At 43.4% G+C, this 22,686-nt stretch overlaps 1 protein-coding gene across 3 annotated transcripts in view; it reads left to right on the forward strand.

The window, feature by feature from the left end:
- Positions 1 to 22,686, forward strand: part of TTC13 (tetratricopeptide repeat domain 13) — an 815,569-nt gene that overhangs the window by 394,995 nt on the left and 397,888 nt on the right. For all 3 annotated transcript variants that reach the window (XM_069235032.1, XM_069235030.1, XM_069235031.1), the window contains exon 14: positions 2,135 to 2,267. In XM_069235032.1, coding sequence (XP_069091133.1) covers positions 2,135 to 2,267 — 133 coding nt within the window. The remainder of the gene's footprint in view (positions 1 to 2,134; positions 2,268 to 22,686) is intronic.

A 22,686-nucleotide genomic window follows, 5' to 3' on the forward strand; every position in this document is an offset into this window, starting at 1 on the left:
TTGGCTACAAACATATGATGTCCTTACTAAGCAAAAAGTGTATTTTATTTTATTAATTGCAGAGGGATCTTGATACCCTGATTAACAAACCACCTATAATCCCCTTTTGTACAGAGTGGTTTAAGTTAATAAACAGTAAAATCTTATACTATTCTGGAATTGATGATGTCTTCAATACCGAATAAGTAAAATTGATTTTGCTTTGCAGTTTAGAACCGTTGCAAACCTGATCTCTTTTTCTAATCAACATCTGTGCTTAGTTTGTAAGCTAATAAGGGCACCCTGCCCAATATGTTTCTCAGAAGCTACCACAGCTGGTCCTGGTGGATGTCTTGATTATGGTATACCAACGGTGTGTAATCTTTATTCCACATCATGACTCTTAATTCCACTGGCATACCCTTATTGACCCTTTGTTTCACTACTTTTGTTTCCTTTTCATCCCAGTTTTCTTCCTATGTCACCTTTTTCAGTCTCTCTCTTCTTTCCCAGTTTCTACTTTTGTTTTTCTCTCTCTTGTTTTAGGTCAAAGTCTAATGACGAAAAGTAAGTGCTGGTCCCCAAAAAATGAGTGCCGGTGACCTCACCTGTAGTCATCGGCTGATAATCATAATTGTCTGCCTGGAAATCACATTCAGGCTTGTCCTTGACATCAAGTGTTAATGATCACTTTGAAGCCACACTAAAGACTTGAAACCATCCACCGTTAACACGTATAACACAATAGAAAATAGTCAGTAGTTGAGCTCAGACTGAAACTTAATGGCTTTAATTTTATGAATGGACGACCTATCTTTACTACAGATGAGGCCATATGTTGTCATGAGAACAATTAAATGGCCTCCTTTTAGTTTGTAATGCAGTGAGGCAGGAAGTCCTATACTGTTGCTTTTTATTTTAAAAGACTGGTATATCTCTACCTCCCACCTGCCTCTCCCAAGTCAGGCATTTAAATCATCCATAAGCCGAACATTATTAGAAGGGTACATCTTTAGAGTAGTGTTTAATTGGAATCTAAAACAAATATAAAATATTTTTTGTCAGTTAAATACACATTGTAAAGTACCATAGAAACATTTGCAGTCTTATGAGCACAACACTTACATTCTGATCACATTTAATTTCCCGGTCATCTAAAATGAAGGGATGGTCCTTTTTTGATAAAGGTTGCTTGTCAATAGTTTCAGTCTTCTTACCCGTGCCTGCTGCAATAAAACAGGCAGCATTATATTCTAATATTTGAGAAATACAAAGGTTCCTTAAATGGCAAAATTGTTTTGAAAAAAAGATTATATTTCTGAATCTGCCCATATCTGCTTAAACTGTATCATATTGCAGAATAAAAATGTTAAATATTGAACCCCTCAGCATAACTCCCAAACGTAGTATCCATTCAGTGAGGAGATGTTATTAAATCAAGTATTCAGACTTAATTGAGCCTTAAACGCCTTATTATGCCCTGAAAGCCAGTTAGCTAGAGTGGTGTCCTAGGGCGGAATACCACTCTGCTCGGCAACACAGATGTCCCAGGTGCAGAAACACTGGGCCCCATTCTAGCAGCCTGACAATCCAGCCAGTAAATTTGTGTGAGGCTTGGCTGCAATTGCAGCCTGCCTCTGACTCCTGCGACATGGGGGAAGTGTAAAACTTTGCGGTCCGCTAGCCTACAAACTCTTCTGCACCCTGAAGATCTCCCCCGAGAGGCAGGTGATAAATGAGAGCGTAGCTCCATGCAGATTGTAGCCCTGAGAGACTATTCCTCTTTTATTCTTGATTCTTCTGCGATTCACTTGTATAAACTGGATATAGGTACAGTAATACTGCCTGGAGATGTTATTTCTAGCCGCATGGCAATCCCCCACCCTCATTTGCCTATCTTGGTATCTGGGTGTAGACATTCCCCTATTGGACATTGGTGGCATGCATATCAGTCCATTCTTCAGTCGAGATCCTCAGAAGAATACTCCGTTAAGCATTATAATCTCTTTAAATATTTGTGTGGTGCATTAAATACATTTTAGACCTGCCATTTTTATGCTAATTTTTAAACACATTCATCTGCTAAGCTTGGCACGTGTTGTACAGTCAATATATAAGGGCACGCAGATCTATTTTAATTCTGTTTGTTTTTTAGCAATGGGTCTTGCAACATTGGAAATAATGCAAGCCCTGCAGCGAACATGGATGAATTCTAAAGTTCGAATGAATGGAAAAACCAGGCTTATGCAGTGGAGAGATATGTTTGATATAGCAGTGAAATGGAGAAGGTAACAACCAACACATTTTCAGAGTTCTCTGATAACCTATGTACCAGAAAGATAGGAAAATAGTCTTGAATGTATTAAAATGACTATGCATCAGCTTAGTATGTGGTCACCGTAGAAACTTAAAAAATTTATGTAGGCCGATTGTCTTCATTGAGATAACATAAATGTGTATTATGGAATTATATTGTATTGTAATATTGTATTGTAATAGTATTTATATGGCACTTACTACTCCTGACAAGGCGTCAAAAGCGCTTTTTGGCGACTACCACGTTACTCTGGAACCCAAGAGGAATTAGTGGTGGATTAGTATAGGGAAATATGAGTACAGTTTTAGTATTATTATGAGTCAATTTGAGCAGAGGATATGTGAGTTTGTTAGTTGGATTGACTAGAATAATGGAGGGATAGAGGAGGGAAGAATCCAGAAGTGTTAGTTGGGAGGTTATAGTAATAGGATGAAGCTTGGGATGACTAAAGGAGAGATGGAGGAGGGAAGAGTCTGTGGAAAGGGTTAGGGAGATCATAGTAGCAGGAAGAGTTTTGGATGAGTCAAAGGTGTATATAGTGCAGACCCAGTTGTAAATCAGTTAAGTGCTTCATAGCAGAGTTTTGCACTAGATAAATCACATTATAGCTGAAGTCTTATGTACATGGATTCTTTATATTCAAATAATGGGTCTTGTTTTAGTTTGATTTTAGCCTGGCTGGTGCTTAATCCTTTGCCACCAACCTTAACTAGTCTACCTGTCAAGCGACAATCATGTGCTGGATGCTGGCCTCCGTGCGCCATGTGAGCAGGGCAGGCTTGAGATCAGCGAGAATGCGACTAATTCTGAAAATGATTCTTGAATTGTGTGCAGGAGTATTTGACTGACTTGGTTTGTTTGGTCTTAAGTGGAGTCTACAAATCTAGTGTACCATACCAGGATCCAGTTTGACCTTGCCCCTCCACCCCCGTCCAATGATAGCGGGGTTTCTCTCTTGGGGATGGGAATTGGTGTACCATGTCCCAGAAGGGCTTTCACCATGCATGATTCCTGGCTGAAGGGGCTTACTGGGTTGACTGTGGGCTCAACAAGACCAGGAGGGGACCTAGGAGTGAGTGCACATGATTGGTAAGATCTGGAATATTATTACTCCTGTAGTAAAGATGCAGAGGTTGTCAGCTTCACAAAATATTTATGGGAAATTATATCTGCAGAACCTTCCCCAAATTGGTGAAGTTGACAAACGTTTGTCTCTATCACTGTTAGTTTGGAATCCACCTTGCTAGTTCCCCAGGAGACAGTCAGTACCCAGGAGACTGCCCCAAAATAGTCCCCGAGTCTAGCCAATCATCCAGCCCTAGAGAGTATCTGTAAGTTGTCACACCTTTACTTCGGTAAAACCGATCGTGACCCAGTTGAAATGTACCTAGTCTGGTTCCTTTGCACACTATGACCCTCCACTCCACCATAACTTCCATTAGTGAAGTATCAGCCATATTTTAGGCATGGTTCCTGCAACAACAAAAAAACAATAGTGAGAGATACACCTAAGCGCACCAAGGGGACCGGGTCAAGAAGACAGACCAACACTAGATATTCCCGTCATAGGATATAAAGCTGAATAACGTGCAGACTGTGCAAAAAAAAGTCTAAAAAAACTAATATTCAAAATGATAATATTTATTGACTCTAAACACATATAGTTCATAATTCATACAAGACTACAGAAATAGGGGATTTTTAGTGCTGTTCTGGGTACCTGTTACAGCCTTTGGCGAGCAAACACCTGACAATACCAGTTTATGAGACTCAACCACAATGGAATCTCGGCATGACCATTGCCAGATATAAACTACAGCCTGAAACAGTACTGCACCAAAGAACACTGTGACCACCTAATGCTTCTTAGGCTGTGACCGGGACGAACGTCCCATGGCAACTGGGAATATTGAGGGCACATTTTTAGATGTTCTTTAATGTTGCTGCCCTAGATCTATGCCAGAGGTCTTCTGTGCATCATAGTAGAGTAGATCAATATATGTAATTATCTTACTGATTAATTTGTATTATGTTCCATGAATTGTTGGGCATTTGGTAAAGGATTACTTATCACACCACGGTTTAGTTTTCTTTCTTGTGTTACTTTGTGGTAGTGGGTTACTGTTTTGGAGCACACTCTGTAAGGTTAGTGTCATGTAACATTAAGAGAGCTGTGCATAGATAATTTTATATGTAGCATTTTTTCGTGCCAGATATTCATGAATATCCTTGGCCTGTAACTCTTATGTTTCTTGGACCTTACTTTTCTTACCCATAAGAGAGAATCCTCATGCCTCTGAATTGTTGGTCAGTTGGAGAGGTTGAACTCAGTTGGGGATAGCAACTCAGTTCTGCTTCTGGAGTCAAGTACTCCTCGACAGTAACAAATATCTTGCTCTGTGTACATTGTGAGCTGCACCATTCCTTAATCTGTAATGATGCTTTTTTTTGGACCCCCTCACCTTCTCGTCGGAGCTCACCATCTGCCTTGGCACCAAATGACTACCCAAAACAAAAAATAATGTTTTTGTTTCTTTTCATTGAAGACATATAAGTTAACCTATTAACCTATTATTTAATTTTATTTTATTGTTGTCTGAGTAAATAGTTAATAATTTTACTCTGTTTTACTTTTGCTAAATGTTTCTTGTTTGAAAGATTTTGCTTTATGTAATCTTTCAACAAGATGTTCCTTTGGATATTACCTGCTGTGCAGCAATTTAGGTCACATCTGGTGTGTTCTTTAGGAATATCACTCTTAAAGTCAAGATAACAGCCTAATACCTGGGTTGACCAAGCCCTCTTGAGAATATTTTCAATACAACTGGACCTCATCAAAACTGCTATTTTATATGATGCTTGTTGCAAGAAGGGAGATATGTAGGAAATGGATTAGTACTGTTCCCCCTACCTTTGCAGATTGGAAAGATTGCTTAAGATATACTTTTAAGTTAGACACGGGTAGGGATTGTAAGAAAAAGAGGTTTTGGAATCCATTGAAACGATGGTTGGGGATTGGTGAAGGTATGGATAGGTAAGGCTCGGTATGATCCTATGATTATATATACTTCCAAGGTTGCCGCTATAATTCATAACTCATTGTAGGCGGTATAAATTCTTAGATAGGGGTGATATATTGGAGACGGGCTGCGAGCAGTTGGTAAGATCTCTAGCTCCTCCCCCCTCTCCCCCCCCTCCCTTTGAAGTAAAGCAACGGAAGGTAAATAAGGATTAGAAAAAAAAGGTACAAAAAGAAAAATCCAACTGGACCTCTACCAGCAGCCTCCCTCATATCTGAGTTGAGGTGCTCTAAAATATTCCCGCAAGGCTGGAGGAGGTGACTTGGATGTAGAAGTGAGTAAAATTACTCTCTGTTTTGCCTCTTATCTTCTTGGTCACACATTTGAAGTGGTGTACATTGTGTATGATGTCACCTTTTTTTTAATTTAATTTTTTATATTTTATTAAAGCAAACATTGCAGGAAATATGAAAAACAGTGTAAATTGCACATAAGTCATCAAACATTTCCAAATGCACCATGCATTAATTGATATACAGGATTACATTTTACAACTCAATACTTCAGGAACCCTGGTAGCCCATACAGCTCAACTGGGATTGGCAATATGACATGATACGTAACCAGTTTCTTTGTTCCAGCGCCGCTCAGGAGCCCCCCATGTAGTGCAACTCTCTTCTTTGCCAGGAGCAGCGCTATTGCCACAAATTTACAATGGAGTGGGCAAAAATCTTTCACCCATCCGAGAAGGCATATCCTGGGATTGAGTTTAACTGGTTCTAAAATCATTTCTGCAAGAGCTTCTGTAACTTGTACCCTATATCGGCCCACAAGTTTACAATGCCAGGCGAGATGCATCAAGTCATCTCCTGCCCCCCGCAACGCATGCATTTGCCATTATCCTGTAGCCCATATTTATATAACCTGACTGTGTCGAAGCCCAAATCAAAGCCAAGGGGTGCGTTTTAAGTTTGCAGAAGAAAGTTAGTGGTAAAACAATAGGTGTGTTTATAAATAAATATAAACATTTTGGCAACACCACCATTTTACTAATCGCCAATCTGTCTGCCAGTGACAACGGAAGCGCTGCCATCTCACAACGTGGTCTTCTAGAGTAGATATCGCTCTGCCATAGTTCTGATGAATCGCCAGGGCAGGGTTTCTATGTGCCCCACCCCCCCAAATATTTCACTGGGTCACTCTGCCACTTTAAAGGATACTTCAGTGGGCACTCCGTAGAGCCGGGCATGAGGGAGACTATAACCAACTTTGCCCAGTTGATACTTAGTCCAGTGTATCACTTGAATCTGATATATTCTCTGATTACTGGTCAGAGATGGACATGTGGATCTTGGACATGTATGACCATATCGTCTGCGTAGAGGGAGATTAGTATAGGATGCAGTCGGAACTTCAGGGCGGATTCAGATTGTCTGTACCGTACTATACATGCCAGCGGTTCAAGCGCGAAAAGCAGTGGTGATAAGGGACACCCCTGTTGTGTCCCCCTGCCGACGGGGAAGGCCTCCGATGTATGCCCATTATTATAGCCTAGCTGTTGGCTCAGTATATGAAAGTTTGATCCAATGCAGGATTATCTCCGAAATCCCCATGTTTGTCAAGACAGCGATCCTATATCCCCATTCAATAGAATCAAATGCCGTAGCAGCATCTAGTAATATCACCGCTGCTGGCAATACTAGTTCAGTGCAGCTCAGGTGGCTACTAAAAATCAGCAGCACTTTTATGTAGGTTTGATGCTCACCTCCAATCCTCTCCAAAAGAATGTTATGAAGAACTACTCCAATTTCAAGCTGATTTACCGAGTTTATTCAATGCCGCATACAGCGTGAACCCTTCCTTTGACTGCTCTCCTCAATTTCCTCAACCGTCCGGGGATCCTCAATCTCCAGGCATCTACCATATCATAGTTCTCCATCTCAGCCCGAATCACCGCCGCCGACTGCTTACTATGCCAGTCAGTTGATGCTGATCTATCCAAGTCAGGTCAAGATATGTATTTAAATCCTCAACCTATATTACATACTCCAACCCCACCTTACAAATATGCTGACCCACAGCGCGGTTAAAATCTGCGTCATCCACATTATGGGCATAGGTGCTGTTCAGTATCACCGGGGTATTCCACAACCTGGCCACAGCAATCACTGTCCTGCCCTGCTCGTCCACCACTGAGTTTGTTATAGTTGAAGGCACTCCGTTCTTGACCAGGATGAGAACCCCTCCCCCCCTTTGAATAGGACAAATAGGAAGAAGCTAATTTGTACACTGCCCACAGACCTCCCACAGCCCGCTCATTTGCACGTGTAAGGTGCTTTTCCTTCAGAAATATTATTATGTGATGCCTGTTGAGGTAGGAGAGTATCATTCTGGTCTTCGGGGAATTATTTAGACCCACCACTTTCTATGTTAGGAGGGTGATGTGCTGTCTGTGTTTGTCAATATGGAGTATAAAAATCAAGTATGAGATACCTGCATATCCAATGTAAAGACCACTTGAGCAGTAGGTAGTGCAAAATGAATGCATTTGTATGATGACTGTGCAACCAGCCACCATCCCCCCACTTCAGCAACCTTAACTTGCTAAAGACATTCCCCATCATAACATGTCCCCCCATCCTGAACGTCAGATAACAATATAACGTATAGTCACTCCATGTACTCATCGACATCTTAAGTGGTGTTCCCTCGAGGGGCTGCCAGATACCCAGATCTCCCTACAGACGTAGGTGGCTGGGATAGTTATTTAGTGCACCCCATGTTATCTGGGTGGTCATCAGGAGAGGATCATATTGCCCAGACGCCGCCCAGAGAATGCTCACCTTGGTTGTCTTTTGTCAGGTGGAAGTGTGCTCCATCTGTACCAGTCCATTGAATCCTTAGTCATCGTTCTCTTCGTTGTCATCGTCTCCATTAACTTTTTTTCCTTTACGCTGAAAGGAATTGAGGCATTCTTGTGCTGCCTTTGGTGTGGTATAAATGTTGTGGGTCCCGTCGAGTTCTACGCGGAGCCTTGCTGCACATAACAGGGAATATTTAAGGCCTTGTTTGTGCAGCTGCCGTTTCACTGATAGAAATTCTCTTCAATCCGCCTGTACCAATACTGTGAAGTCTGGATAGACAGAGACTTGGTTTCCCTGATAGGTGAGTGCCCCTGTTCTCGTGACAACCTGAGCACCGCTTCACTGTCACGGTAATTCAAGAGGCGTGCGATTATGGGGCGTGGAGTGCACTGGGCAGAGGATGCGCTATTAATGACCGGTGTACTCGTTCGACCACTAGCATGTTTGACAGATTCTCAGTGCTGAATAAGGTAGTTATCATCTGCTCAACATATTGTTCCATCCTCCCAGTGTTAGTCAACTCAAGTACTCCAGTGATTCGAACATTGTTTTTGCGGGAGCGTGCCTCCGAGTCCTTGTTTTTTGCCTGGATCACCACCAGAACCTTCTCCGTTGCCAGGCACTTGGAGCTGACTGACTGTAGCTCATCCTCAGCAGTGGATTTGCGTTGCTCCACCGACGTAAGCCTAGATGCCTGCTTATCCAGCTTTGACGCTCGGTGATCCATGCGGAGGTTCAGCAAGTCGATTTTTCCATCTATAGATTGCAAACTGTGCTGCCTAGCTTGCAGCATAGTTTCAAGGGAGGAAGGCTTTTGCTCTGCTTCCTCCGTTTCACTATTGAGTGTCTGATGGTGCACTTTCTTTGCTCGGTGCCAGGCCTCAAACATGAGACTAGCTTGAAATTCTGTTTTCCTCATATTGCAAGGATATATGTGATTGTATATGTGCTTTTACAGGTAGAGGTGTAGGCGGGGCACTGGAAGCAGTCCAGTAGGGGGACCTCACCCCAACTGTAGCGAGAATGGAACTTGCGTATGCTATCTTCCAGCACCCTCCACTGCGCAGATCAACCTCACAGCCATCTGGTTGTCCAATCACAGTGGTGCAACAGTGATTGTTATGTCTGCCAAACTCACTTTACAGTTTATCCAGAGGTCACCACATGGTGCATGTTATCAGTCCTGACATGTCACACAGCCTTCCCACATTGCCACACTATCTGCCCTGCATGTCTTCAACAGCTGTCTCACAGGTTGTGTCCCCCACTGGCCCCAAGGAGTTCCAGCAGGCAATCAATTGTCTGTGCTGCTGGTATATTAATTACTCAAACGCAGCAATCCTCTCTTTCCATCCCCTCGCAACCAGCTTTATTAGGACTGCTAACCCACTCTCGAAGTCTCTCACCGCCTCTCTTCACATGTCCTGTCCTGGCTCCACAGGTGGGCTTCTGCGCCCTCTCAGGCTCGCGCCTGCTCAACAGTCAGCTACCCCGCTTCAAGGCCTCTCTCTGCCTGTGTAGCTTCAAATTACCTCTGATCCTTTACCACGGTGTCCTCCGGGCCACACCCCACCCAGCACAGCTGGTTTGCTAGTCTCAGGCCGCATCTGCAACGCCCGTCTCCTCCCACGTAGGCCCTGATGACAGTTTGGGTTGATTCTCCTCCTCCTGTAACAGCCCGGTTTCTGCCTGCTTGGCGCTTCTGTCCTGCAGGCCCAGCAGCGGCAACAATGGTGGCTCCTTCACCCTCTAGGAAACGCAATTCACCATGTCTGGGACATGCGAGCATTCACCATGCTGTGCCTGCCCATTCCAAAGCCTCACACAGCCATAGGTTGTTCAGCTGGAGTGGGTTAAAACAGCGTCGTGGTAGGATCCAGTCGTCATTTCAGCAGCTCCAGTGGCACCCTGCCTCCCCTGATGCTCTCCAACATCTTTTTCAGTATTTATTACACAAGATGGTAGGATAATCTACGGATTTATGTGCCCAGCCGACAGAGCTGCACTACTGTGTGGCCATCTTCCTGTGTTCTCTCTTGCTTTGAGGCTTACCCACCCATCTTAAAGAGTATTTTCTATATAGTCCTCAGCTACACATGATGAAAAACTAGAAACGTGGTGACCGCTTTTTGCCTCTGTGTTGTGTTTGCTGGACATGGTACATACTCCACCTTGGCCATGGTCAGTTCTCTATATGACCTGCTTGACCCAACAAGGATGTAGGGCCCTGTAGTTAATGCCATCTGCAAGACGCTTCCTGATGACTCACCAATGCCTTCCACAAGCTAGTGTACCCAAAAAAGTCTCAATTTTTGCAGACCTAGGCAGTTAAAATAAGCATTGACAAAACCTATAATAGTGACTTTGTGGTCAAAGCTTTTTCGGGGTCATGCATTGAGGCAGGAGTGAAACAGTGACAGCTTCTTGGTGAATGGGGTAGAAGCTGCACCCTAGGGTGTATGATGTGGAGTAACACATAGGGCACACGTCAATCACACACAATGTTTTTTTAATAAAAAAGGCAATAAATGGCACGACTCAGAAAAGTGGTTAATATCTTCAAGAATTGGTTTGCTGAAACAGAGGGCTGCAATAGAAAGTATGGACACAGTGGAGATCATTCTCATCTGTGGAATCAGTAGGACACTGGAAAGTGTAAAAAACGGTAGCCTAAGTAGGCTTGGTCTTCTACCTGTGTTTCCATCTTTCTGTCACCTTTTACAAGGTTCTGTAACGGTTAATCAATGGGTTATCTTACAATGTACAAAATAATAGATGTACGTAAGTAGAAGCTGACCTGGCATCAGTTGTTGTACTTCAGATTCCTAAAAATCTGTCAGATTTTCAAATGTCCAGTATAAGTATGAGTGATCTTCAGTGGTTTATCATCATCTCCACATGCTGGTACTTTCTTTTCGAAGAGTGACTAGACCCACCTGATTCTTTGTTTTTTTTAATGGTTTAAATGTCCACTGATGCATTCTTATATCATCATCCATTACTCAATACCCTATATATACACATTAACAGTGACACCATACATCCTGAATACCACCATATTATGGACAGCATATCTTTTTTAGTAAACCCAACAAGATAGTTTCAGGGTCCCTCTTTACTCAGCATAGTAGTATGGTTATGTTTATATCCCAGCTCTGCTCTGAATTTCTTGCAGTGTATTCTTAGATAATTGAAGTGGTTAAATTATTTTTGCAGCTGGGAAGTATGTGGGTTTGGATTATGGGTATTATTGATCATAATGTATGTAGATTTTTCTCCACTCAACCTTATGTCCTGAAGCATCCCTTTACACCTCGGAGTTTGGCATCACCCTCTGGATAATATTGTAAGATTTATGACTATAGAGAAGCATTGTCTGCATATAGGACTGCATAGCCCTCATGTCCCACTACCCAGTTAAACCCCCAGATCTTTGTGCCACATCTAATCCACTCAGAGAGTGACTATCATAAACATAAGAGCTGTATAGAACATCCCTGGCTTGTGCTCCATTGTTCTGGAACGGAAGAGGACTCAGTTAACCTGGACTTAGGCCAAGGTGTCCTTTTACATGATTTTTGTTTATAACAGGAAGTGGAGGCCAGAATTCATTTTTCTCAAGAGTTGGAGAACAAAAAGGCCAATTAGAGTCAAAAGTGTTTCTGAAATAAATCCTGACCAGCTTGGTGGAGCATGAGAGCTCATCTGTATGTGTCTGTGCTACTTGTAGGTGCCTAGCACAGTGCTTTGTACTACAGCCAGACCGGAAGCCATTTTATAGTTGGCATATTAGGGTAATATACCTGTTGGCCAGGACCATGGTGCATATTTTAATTTCAACATTGATCTGGGGTATGGACTAGCATGCAGCAAATTCACAAGGAGGCTTTTGTATTTTAATTATGTCAGTGATAATTGCACAACAGAGATCATAAGACAAAATACCAGTTTGTAGGGCCTCCTTGAATATAGCAAACAAATGAGGAGTTAATACCGAAGCATGTTTTATGAATATTGGGGGAACCCATTAAGGCCAGGCATTTTCCCTGAAAGCACTCCACTTACTATACCCTGGAGGAGTTCTGCTTGTACCTGGAAAGCAGATCATATTTGTCAGATGCTTGTAGTTTTGTCACTATTCAGTCGTTGTTATAGGGTTTTTAATCTTAATATTTGGTGTGTTTCTAATGGAATCTAGTTGTTTATAGTAATTACCAAATTGTTGGACTTAGCCATCTCAGCAGGGTCATCCTCAAACTTTTTGCCTTTACCCTCCGGTTTTAAAAACCCACTTTTATTGACTTTTAGGACTCTGTGCACTTCACCACTGCTAACCAGTGCTAATGTGCTTCCTCCTGTAAACAGCTGAAAGAATTGGCTTACACCCAGTTGGCACAATTCATTTACTTGTGTGTTCCTAGTAAAGTGGTACTACATGTACGCAGGGCCTGTAAATTAATAAAGTTAAATACTACTAGCAGGCCTGCAGCACTTATTATGATGTCCACTTAACTAGCCTTTTTAAACTTGTCTCTGGTCTGCTGTTGCAGCTGTGTGTGCAGTTTTAAACTATTTCGACCTGGCAAAATAAACCTTTTGCCAGGCTTAAACTTCGCTTTTTAATATGTATAAATCACCCTCTAGGATAAGCCCCAAACATCCCATAGGGCAGGTTGCATTGTATTTAAAAAGTTGGACATGTACCTTTAAGTTTTACATGTTCTAGTAGTGAAAAATTCTTAAAATAGTTTCACTACAATGAGGCCTACCTCTCCCATAGGATAACCTTGGGTTACCTTATTGCATTTAATAAGTGATAACTTTTGACTAGGAGCAGGTCGGAAAGTCATGTTTGGTTTCTAAGGAATTGTAATTTTTTTGCAGAGTCTGCTTTTACTGAACTGTGCCCTGGGACATCAGAATGTCAGAATGCAGGGGCTGTAGCACTTCTGTCAAATTAGTACTGTCATACCAAAATACCTGACCTCACAGTGCTTTACTTGCCCCCTAATGTTTCAGAGTGATAAGTAATTGTGGCAACCCAAAAGGCATGACACTCTAGCCCCATCTCAGGGATCAGTGGAAAAACAGGTCAGTACTTTTCGTACTTTATCTCAGTCACACATATCCATAGCAACAGTAAAACAAAGACACAATGAAAGTACACATTATATTTATTGCAACTAACGTAGCCTATTATGAAGCAAATTAGACTGATTACAATACTGGCAATAATTATGTAACCGCAGTTAGAAAACTGTATTACACAAATAGTGCCACCATAATGCAAATCTAGTGGCCTGAGCCTATCCTGTAATTGTATGCGCAGGAAGACTATTATTATTATTTGTGATCTCTGGAAGCGGAGAACCCCATACCTCAGTTTGCGTAGTCAAGCAGCCCTCATAAGGGAGCATAAACCCAGTTTGCAAAGGCTGCATGGCATGGAGGGAATCTGTTCCACAGACAAGTCAGCTCTGCTAGAATCCTCCTCTCTAAAACCAAACATTATGAGACCTAATTAATAATAATAGCTTGATACAGTAAAAAGCTACTGTGTTATGTCTATAGGAGCTTGGCCGACAGAGTAGGTCAGACTGACCATGCTGTTTATCACTTAAATTGTCTTGATAGAAGAGTGGCCAGCATCCATGCGATCCCCAAGGCACCCATGTACCTCACCTAGGAGGGTCTCCACATTCAGAAGTTTATGATTCCAACATAAGATTTCAGAGATTTCTTACAAAAGCAATTAGTGTGTAGAGTGTTTTTACACACTTAGTGAAGGTTAGGCACAACAAAAGGTCCTGAAGAATTGCCACCTGATCCGTGTGACTGTATTAGGTGAGAAACATGTTGACCATGACTAGCAGTTCTGTAGTGTAGGGAATACCCACACAGTTCCATAATATCTCAATCTCTAATTAGTGTAGTAGACACACATTTAGTTGTCAGATAGGAAACCAGATCATTGTTTTCTGCACTTCCCCCCGCTTTTTTGTTTTTAACTTTGTCAGGGGTGTCCGGTTGTATTAAAGATAGTTTTCTTGGGCACCATTAGCCAGTTTTAGCAGTTTTTGACAGCCCCTCTCACATCCACTCACTACTGGCATTCTCTTTTTAAAAAGATCTCTGGCAAACCCTCTAGTAGGTCCCATCAGGCATTGCAGTGCCAGCCTGACAAGAAGCATGGCCCGATGATGAAGCATATCACCCAGTGGTGAGTGAGTGCTACCGTTCCTGTAGGACTAATGCGTGTGGTGACTGAGAAGACCCCTACCCTAATTGGTGGAATGGAGTCTGTTCTTTTGGAACAGTGCATCTTAATTCAGTTATAGGTTCTTATGTCTTTAGGAGCCTGGGAACGATTGCTGGATGAACAGAAAACGACGACTGGGCCCTTGTTGTGCCCACTGAGCAGTCGGAGAATTTACAGACAGAATCCCAAGCAAGTTGGCTGCACAACAAGTGACATTGCAGTGTGTTTCAAAGCAATGACATAAAAGAAAAGATGTGCAATGTGCGACAGTGCACAGCAAAGACATTGTGGTTTCATTAGTGTTAAGAAATGAGGCATAATTATGGTGAGTCCATAAATAGGCCTCATGACATTTTAAAACCCTCTTTGATTGTAAAATTGGATTTCAAGTCCCAATTCTGAAAATGCCATTTTTGGAAAGAAGACATTTTCTTTTCCTAATCATTTGGTGCCTGCAGCCTGTTCCTGAGTCACATGATTAGCTGTAGTTGGCGGTTGACCTTTGTGTATTCCTCACACAAAGCATTATAAGAGGGAGTCTGAGTGTTGACATGAAGGACCATCTCTGGCGGGACGTGGAGCAGAGCTATTACCCATCATACTTGTACTCCAAAGGCACTGGTCAAGCTTGCACACAAATGACTTCACTTTAGCCGACATACTGGGGCCAGCGCAGGAAGGCCGGAAATTCAAGACACCTCTGTAGTGGTCCAGAAGCTTCTCCCACTACAAAGTGGGCACCAGGTATAAAAAGGAGACCATCGGACCTACTCTTCAGTACACTTCTGGAACTGTGGATACTACTGAAGAAGGATGCCCTGCTGCCCTGCTGCTTGAGGTCTTCCCTGCTTGCTGAGGAGAAAGAGTGGACCTGCACCCTTCATCCCAGGCTGAAATGACTACAAGGGTCAGCTGATTGGACCTCCTGTTCTGAGCTACAGGGACCCAACAAGCTCCGGGAGACTCTCTGTAGCTGGCCAGCTGATAAGCTGCAACTGGACCTACCTGGACCTGCCAGAGATCTGCTGGAGTGAGTTTTTAATCACTAAGTGGTGCCCCTCGGATCCTGGACCCTTGGTGTGTCATCAGTTGAGCACCTCCTTGAAGAAAAGGAAAAATCCTTTAATGTTTTGGGCCCTTTTCGACACTGACTGGCCCGTTCATACAAAGATCTTCCTACCTGCACCAACTGCCAACACAAATCTCCAGTGAACCCAGCTCTTCGGGTTACAGCAACTGCCAGCGACAACATGAGATATACACTTTGTGCTACAGCATCGACAGCACGCAGTGACCACCAACTTGAATCTCCAGCAATGACCCTCTGCGGCACCCAACAGAATCTTCCCGATACAGTGACGACCGCCATTGACACCTTGCCTGCTTTTCATGGCCTCCATCTTGAACTGTACGCTTTGAGCTAGACTTAAAAGAGAACTTTTTCAGTGTGAATAACCTGGTCCCTGTATCTGGCACTTGCTTCGTCGCAGATGGCCTGAACTTGTGACTTTCACATAGCCAGATAAAAGCAAGTGGCGATCTGCACCTTTAGGCACTATATGTACCTAAAATCTTGAAAATGGTATATGTCTGGTTCTACTGATTCGATTTTTATTGTCGATAATTTATCAGCTTTTACTCTATTTTTCTCATTTGGTGTGTGATTTTTCTTCTGTTATGTTTTCACTTTATTGCTATTTGTGTGCTACTAAATACTTTACACATTGCCTCAAAGTTAAGTGTTTACTACATTTGTGCCACACTACTAGAGACTTAAATGCAGGTTAACTTAGTTACTGTTTGTGGTTCACCTTGAGAAGAATTGTAGTTGTTGTTTGAGAAGAGCTCACATCCCACTCAACCAACAACTCATTTTCTCACAAAATGTATGTTATTTTTCCAGAGTTGGTTACTAAGTCCTTTGACCGATCACAGACTTGGAATATTCTTCTCATGTAATTTATCGATTGGCCAGCCAGTATAATAATTTACCTGTATTATCCCCTGCATCATATATTCTATATTGGGATACTGCACAGGCTATTCTAGAGAGGTCTAGCATATGCTATTTAAGGGAAAATATAGCAGTTTTAATTGGCAGTAGGCGACTTCCTTGTAACTTGGTGTCCATTTCTGTTCTAGAGTGTTAATTGGCTGCTCAAGGGATAATACCTCCTGGCCTCCTTCTCTAGCTTGAACAATCAAAAAAGATAGAGTCTTCCCTTAAAAGACAGTTTTAAGGGCCTCCCAGAATCAGATTGTGTTATATAACACATTTTATTGCACTTATGATAAATCAACACAACCAATACAAACATCAGGCTCAAGCCACGAAGGTCACAGTTAAAACGTTGAGCAACTCAGATAAATTGCGGTAAGTCATTCACAGTATCAAAGATGACAGCCATCACTGATGTCGTAACAGGAATACGTACCACAACTATGAATAACCATAGTCTCAACAGACAGACATGTAGTTCTCGGTCCATGCCCCCTAGATTCAGTTGAATTTCTGTTTGGATGCCTCTGGCCTTGTAAATCAATTTTTCAAGTGCTGCACAGGAATAAATTCCTCAAAACCACTTGTGTGTGGATGGGGCCTGCTCGTCTCTCCATTATTTAGCAAGGTGTGTCTTAGCCACCATAAATGCCGTCGCAAGGAGGGAACTGACTCGTTCTAGAATACCCCACAGAGTCCATTATCCCTAATAGTATAATTTTCGGGTCAAGCGCCAAAGGGAAACCCACCACCCACCCCATGTGCCTATTGACTGCCAACCAGTAGGCCTGCGCCCCTGGACGTGGTAAAGGGTTACTGGGATGGACCCACACCAGTAGACATCCTGGGTTGTGAGTCTGGCCATACGCCAAAGGTGTTCAGGATAATAATAAATCCTATGGAGGTATTTGAATTGGACCAAGCTAAGACGCATTGATATCGCTAATGTCCTCTGGGCCATATTAGCCTTGGCACAGTCTTTGTCGTCTAGGTCCCCCACAGCCGCCTTCTACTTGGACCTCAGTGCTCCCAGAGGCTCGGGCGTGTTTGTGACCAAGGATTTGTACAGCCTAGATATAACAACCCTCCCCAGCTCACAAGTCACTAACCTGCACTCAAGCAGCTGGAATTCAGGGAGTGTCATCAGCCTGTCTTTTTTGCGTTCTAAGGCATGCTGCAGTTGTAGGTAGCAGTAGAACTGTGAGGGATAAAGGTTTTAGTTGCCCGCTAACGCTTGAAAGGACCACATGTGGCCATCTCTCCGGGCATCTCCCAATGTGGAGATGCTGATTGTCCCACAGTCAAAATACATCCAGCCCTGCATTTTCATCCAAACAAGTCCCATGACAGTGTGGTGGCCCCATGAGTGCACCATGATACTGCATGTAGTGGAGCACAGAGTGCCAGCAGCTAATAGGAACCTGGCTAACTGGCAGAAGAGACCGTGGGGGGCCCCCGACCATATAGCAAGGAGAACAAACCATGAAGCTGGATGAGCGTGATCTCCAGCCTATGAGCCTGCGCCCCTCTGTCTGCCGGGAACCATTCATCAGTGATGACCAGCTGTGAGGCTCAGTAATATAGACGAATATCCACTCAGCCCAGCATCAAAAGGTGAGCAGCGACAATTCTCTAAAGATACTCTAGGGGTCTTCCCTGCCCAAAGAAAGGTGGTGCTATGCAACTGCAGTTCGGAGAAGAATGTGATCGGTATCGCTTAGGGGTAATACTGCAGCCCCCATCCGAAACAGGGACCTCCGGCCCGCAATCGATAGTGGCAGCTTTGAGCACTCAGTCATGTCTCTCTGTGTCTGGGCTACCAAGGGGAGAATATTAAGATCCCAGTACCTAGGCTGAGAAAGGGCAACTGACATGCCCAAATAACAGAAACTATCTCCTGCTGTTCTTAGCCGAGGATACACCCAGTCTCTCTGGACTGCTCACCGGATGGGTGCCAGGGTAGATTTAGACCAGTTGAGCAAGGATCTGATTGTTGATGACTCCTTTCAGACCCCGTTTAGGGTCAAGTGGCAAGCAGGAGCTAGTGGGGCCCAGCCTTGGGGCAGGGGTTATTTGCCTCTGACATTCCGGGCCTATCCTAATATAGCTCTGCAAACTGGGCCAGGTGCTGCTCCTTCAGCTCTTTACTGTCTTTACTCTTAGAGTTTGCAAGCGTGAGTAGTCACATGCTTCTCAAAGAATGTAATGTGAAAACTCAGAACTCAGCAGTCATAGAGCAGTGCTAATTGTCTAAGCGAGAGCTTTACTTTGTAAAAGAAAAGTACTTTACTACGCACACTTAAAAATTGAATAATGGACAGAAAATATCACCATGCACAACTAAAGGAACCAGCGCTAGGGCTTCTGCCTTGGGATGACGCCCACCCCTTCCTTTGCCCAGGTGTCCTTTCTCTTGTAAAGCTAGACAAGTTCCTCCTAGGGTTAGAGTTTCCATGCAGCACAAATCAAGCCTCTTTTGCAGATTAAGCAGCACTCAGTTCAGTGCAGTCCTTTGAAAGCCTCACTCATTACAGATCTCAGTGTTCACATCACGGCTGGCTTGGAACTGGCAGCACATGTCTTCACCTGTTCTCACTTCTGATATGAAGCATGCTGTTTTCAGGAGCAGCGTTTCTGGTGGCTGCCAACCAAGGTTCTCCTATGCAAACAGGTATTTGGAGTTACAGGGGCCTGGAGGACAAGACAGCCTCAATGCTTAAGGCAGCTGTACTCACTTCTTGATTACTGTGACAAAGAAAGCCTTGATAACAGTTCTTGGTCATAAAGGTGTGTTCGGCCACAGTTGAATTTCCTAGCACAGAAGTAAGGCCAGCCACAGTTGCACTTCTTGACATAGTGGCCAGTTTGCCCGCAGATTTAAGATTCCAGCCCAGAACCACAAAACTAGAGAGACTGGCATCCACCATTTGTGGATCTTTCCATTGCTCTCCTTCATCTTCCTTGTCTTTGCTTACCCCATTAGTGACAGTGTCTTGCTGCTTCTGGCCCTCTGTGGACGGTCACACCTCCTGCAAAGTTGATAGGCTCCTTCCCTCTCTCTGCAAACAGGCTGGCTTCTAGGCGATTCAGTTCTGATGGACAGCTCTTTCCAGTTGGGCAAGATTCCAGGTGATGTCCCCTCATCTTTGGGAAGCAGACTGACAGGTATACACCACCTGTGGTTGCACTGCAGTACTCCGAGTACTCCTTCTTGAGCAAAAAGAACTTTCACAGGAACAACATGTTGGTCAGTGGCTTCCAATACAGCCAAAGCATATTGGAGATGTGGATCCACTATCTGCACTGTCAGAACAGGTTGTGGTCGGTTCTTCTTTTAGTATCTTCTTCAGGCTACTTTAAAGTCAAGCTTTTGCATGGAGTGATGATCTTCACAACACAATAGTCCAGCCTGGAGTACCCACAACAGAGGCACAAAAGGATTTGAGGTTTGTGCACCTGACTGTTATCAATCACACTGAATAGTGATTAGGGGAAGGATGAAAGATCAGCCTTGCCCAGCCGGGGGGGGGTCCCTTTCACCTTGAAAAAGAGGCTGCAGTCTACCCTTCACCACTGCTATCTGCCAAATAGCAGTGCTACCGGAAGACTGATCAGCAACTCCTTTCCGCTAATCAGATCTCTAAAGGTGTAATCGAAACATTTATTTTGAATTCGTTTTTTTGCAACATTTTTTCTTATGGCCTTTTATTACCGTAGTTGCATTGGAATACAAACATTACTTTGCTGTCATTATGTTATAAAACTAACAACTTGTAACAAATTTAGCAATTAAAAAATTACTGGATTCGTCAGTTTCTCCTTTAAAAATACATTCAAATGCTTGATTGTTGAGGCAGCCTCAATTTCATAAAAGTGTAAAACTATCATACATGGGGGAGTTTCAGGGTTATTTGGAGCCTCCACCCACCGTTGACATCTACTTAAAGGGAGGAGGTTAGTGAAAAGACTTTACTGATGGCCTATTATCGATAGGCTTTCTGGCCCATTCGGTTTTCCTTTACTAAAACACAGCACTGCTTAAAGCATTATGGCCCAGATTTATGAAAAGTGGCTTCACAATGGGCGCCTCTTTTAACACCTGCACTTAGATGAGAAAGTCTGAAAAGTCGTAGAGTTAGCACCAGGTATTTAGGTGGCAGGTTACATGGGCCACTTTGGGGATGTCTCAAGGTCATCTCAGTTGGAGAGTGATGAAAAAGACACCTTAAGAGAATGCAGGTTTTCTCTCCAGCTCAATGGCGGGAAACAAAAAAATTTAAAAAATTGTTTTGTTTGGTACAATGAGCAGTGTGCAGCTGTATAATAAGTGAATTCCCTGTCCCTTAAGTATCCCATGCGCCATTCTGTCCCAGTGAGACTATCCATTTTGTAAGGGCTATAGGTCAAACTTGGCCCCTTAGAGTCCATTTGTTGAGTGTCCACGACTGAATTAAAACTACCCCTGTCCACTGTCATTGCGGGCAGGGAGGCTGTCACCAAGCCCACCAAGGTGTGTAAGCTATTATTAATTAGAATTGGGGTGGACATATGCACTAATTACTGTCCATATCCGATCCTCAAATATTTCCGTTGCCATTACGAAGTGCCTAGGTTTCTCAGTATGCTTGTACTGTAACAGTTATCAGGACAGATTTATGTATGAGTACGGCTGTCCACCCTCTAACCCTTTGTGAAGCCAGAATTGAAAACTCTAGTATTCCCAAGGTAAACACCAAAATGTGCGCCCTATCTCCTACAGAAAGGCTCATCAAGGGGGTACTGTTTGGCGTACGGTAAGACTGCCCCTCTTTCAACTTTCTTTAAGGCCATTGTTTACTATCAGGCAGTACTCATCAGGTTTCTTGTGTGTTCATGTGGGATGCAATGTGTAAGATTTAGCTATCTGTGCACCTTCATTCGGATGCAATGAGTTTACTAACTGCTGAACTTTAGCAAACACCATTCCCCAATTTCCCACACCCTACTCAGACTGCTTGTCTTTGACTCTGTACATCTCTTATCTGCCCGTTACTGATGTCCGTGCTATAGAAATACCACTTACATATATGAATGAATCCCCGGCCTACTATGTTTTGTGTGTTGGCCTGTATTTTTACCCCGACTACTAACTAAAATGTAAAGAATTCTTCTCTCTGGTGTCTTTCTCGCCTCACAGAATTGATTGTCTTCTATTTGTTCTTCGCTCTTTGGAGGGAGGCAAAACTTTGAAACCTTGTTGATGGCTTGGCGTCTGCAAGGCCTCCTGCTTATTTTTAAAGTTTCTCTTCTGCTCAGTCCCAGGCAGTTTCGTGATTTTGATAAACTACGCGTCACTTTTAGCTTAGCCGGGTATCAGTGTATACTTAAGTTGATTCACTTAATCTTCTACCTGACCTCTATGGCGGATTTCCTCTGTTGCTGAACATAGGATGTATAGTGAGGAAAAACCAGGACCCTTGAGGATTCAAGCCTGAAGTCTGTTTTTGTTGAGCTGCTCTGACAGTGGCCTTGCTGTCCACATAGTTAATTATCCTAAAAATTATGGAACGCTGGGTGTACCAGAGGACAGTTTCTGTGTCAAATCCCTGTAGTCTCTCGAGCATGAAGTATAATGTGAGTTCCCCTCGAGGACCTTAATTTTAGACCTCTGGGAGGGGAACTGCTATGAATGCGAACCTTCGAGAATTTTAAGTAGTTGGTGACAGCAAAAGTAATCATGGATGGCCGGATGAGCCCCCACCACAATGCACACACCACGGTCAAAGTTTGCTGCAGAGTTCAGTCTATATTTGAGGGGAGTGTCTAAGCCTCCTCATCTCTTTCCACATCCACTGACCCTTGATTTTTCTACTGGAGTACATCCCGTCTGGGGCATATGGGGGCAACAAAGAACAGAAAGACAAGAGGGTGTTGGGGGGGGGGGGTTAATTCTGTGGGTAAGTATGTCACTACACAGTTTTGGCACCACCAGGCATGTGGTTGAGAATAGCTGGCAACAGCCCAGCTATTGTCCATGACAGTGATGTTGGAGATTGATATTTAAAATGGAATACAATGTGGAGGCAGGCAGTGTTGTCACCTACCAGGCCCTAAGCCTGCTGCAGAATATGGCAAAGTACATCTTTCTTACCTTGAAGCTGGTACTTCTTGTTACCACTCCGCAGACTGCAGTAGAAAAGCCAGGGCTTGCAATATGAGCTGAAGGCCTCTGCCAGTAGAAATATGGGAGAATTAAACTGTTAGAGAAA

Source organism: Pleurodeles waltl, chromosome 5 (assembly GCF_031143425.1).
Source record: "Pleurodeles waltl isolate 20211129_DDA chromosome 5, aPleWal1.hap1.20221129, whole genome shotgun sequence".
NCBI lineage: Eukaryota > Metazoa > Chordata > Amphibia > Caudata > Salamandridae > Pleurodeles > Pleurodeles waltl.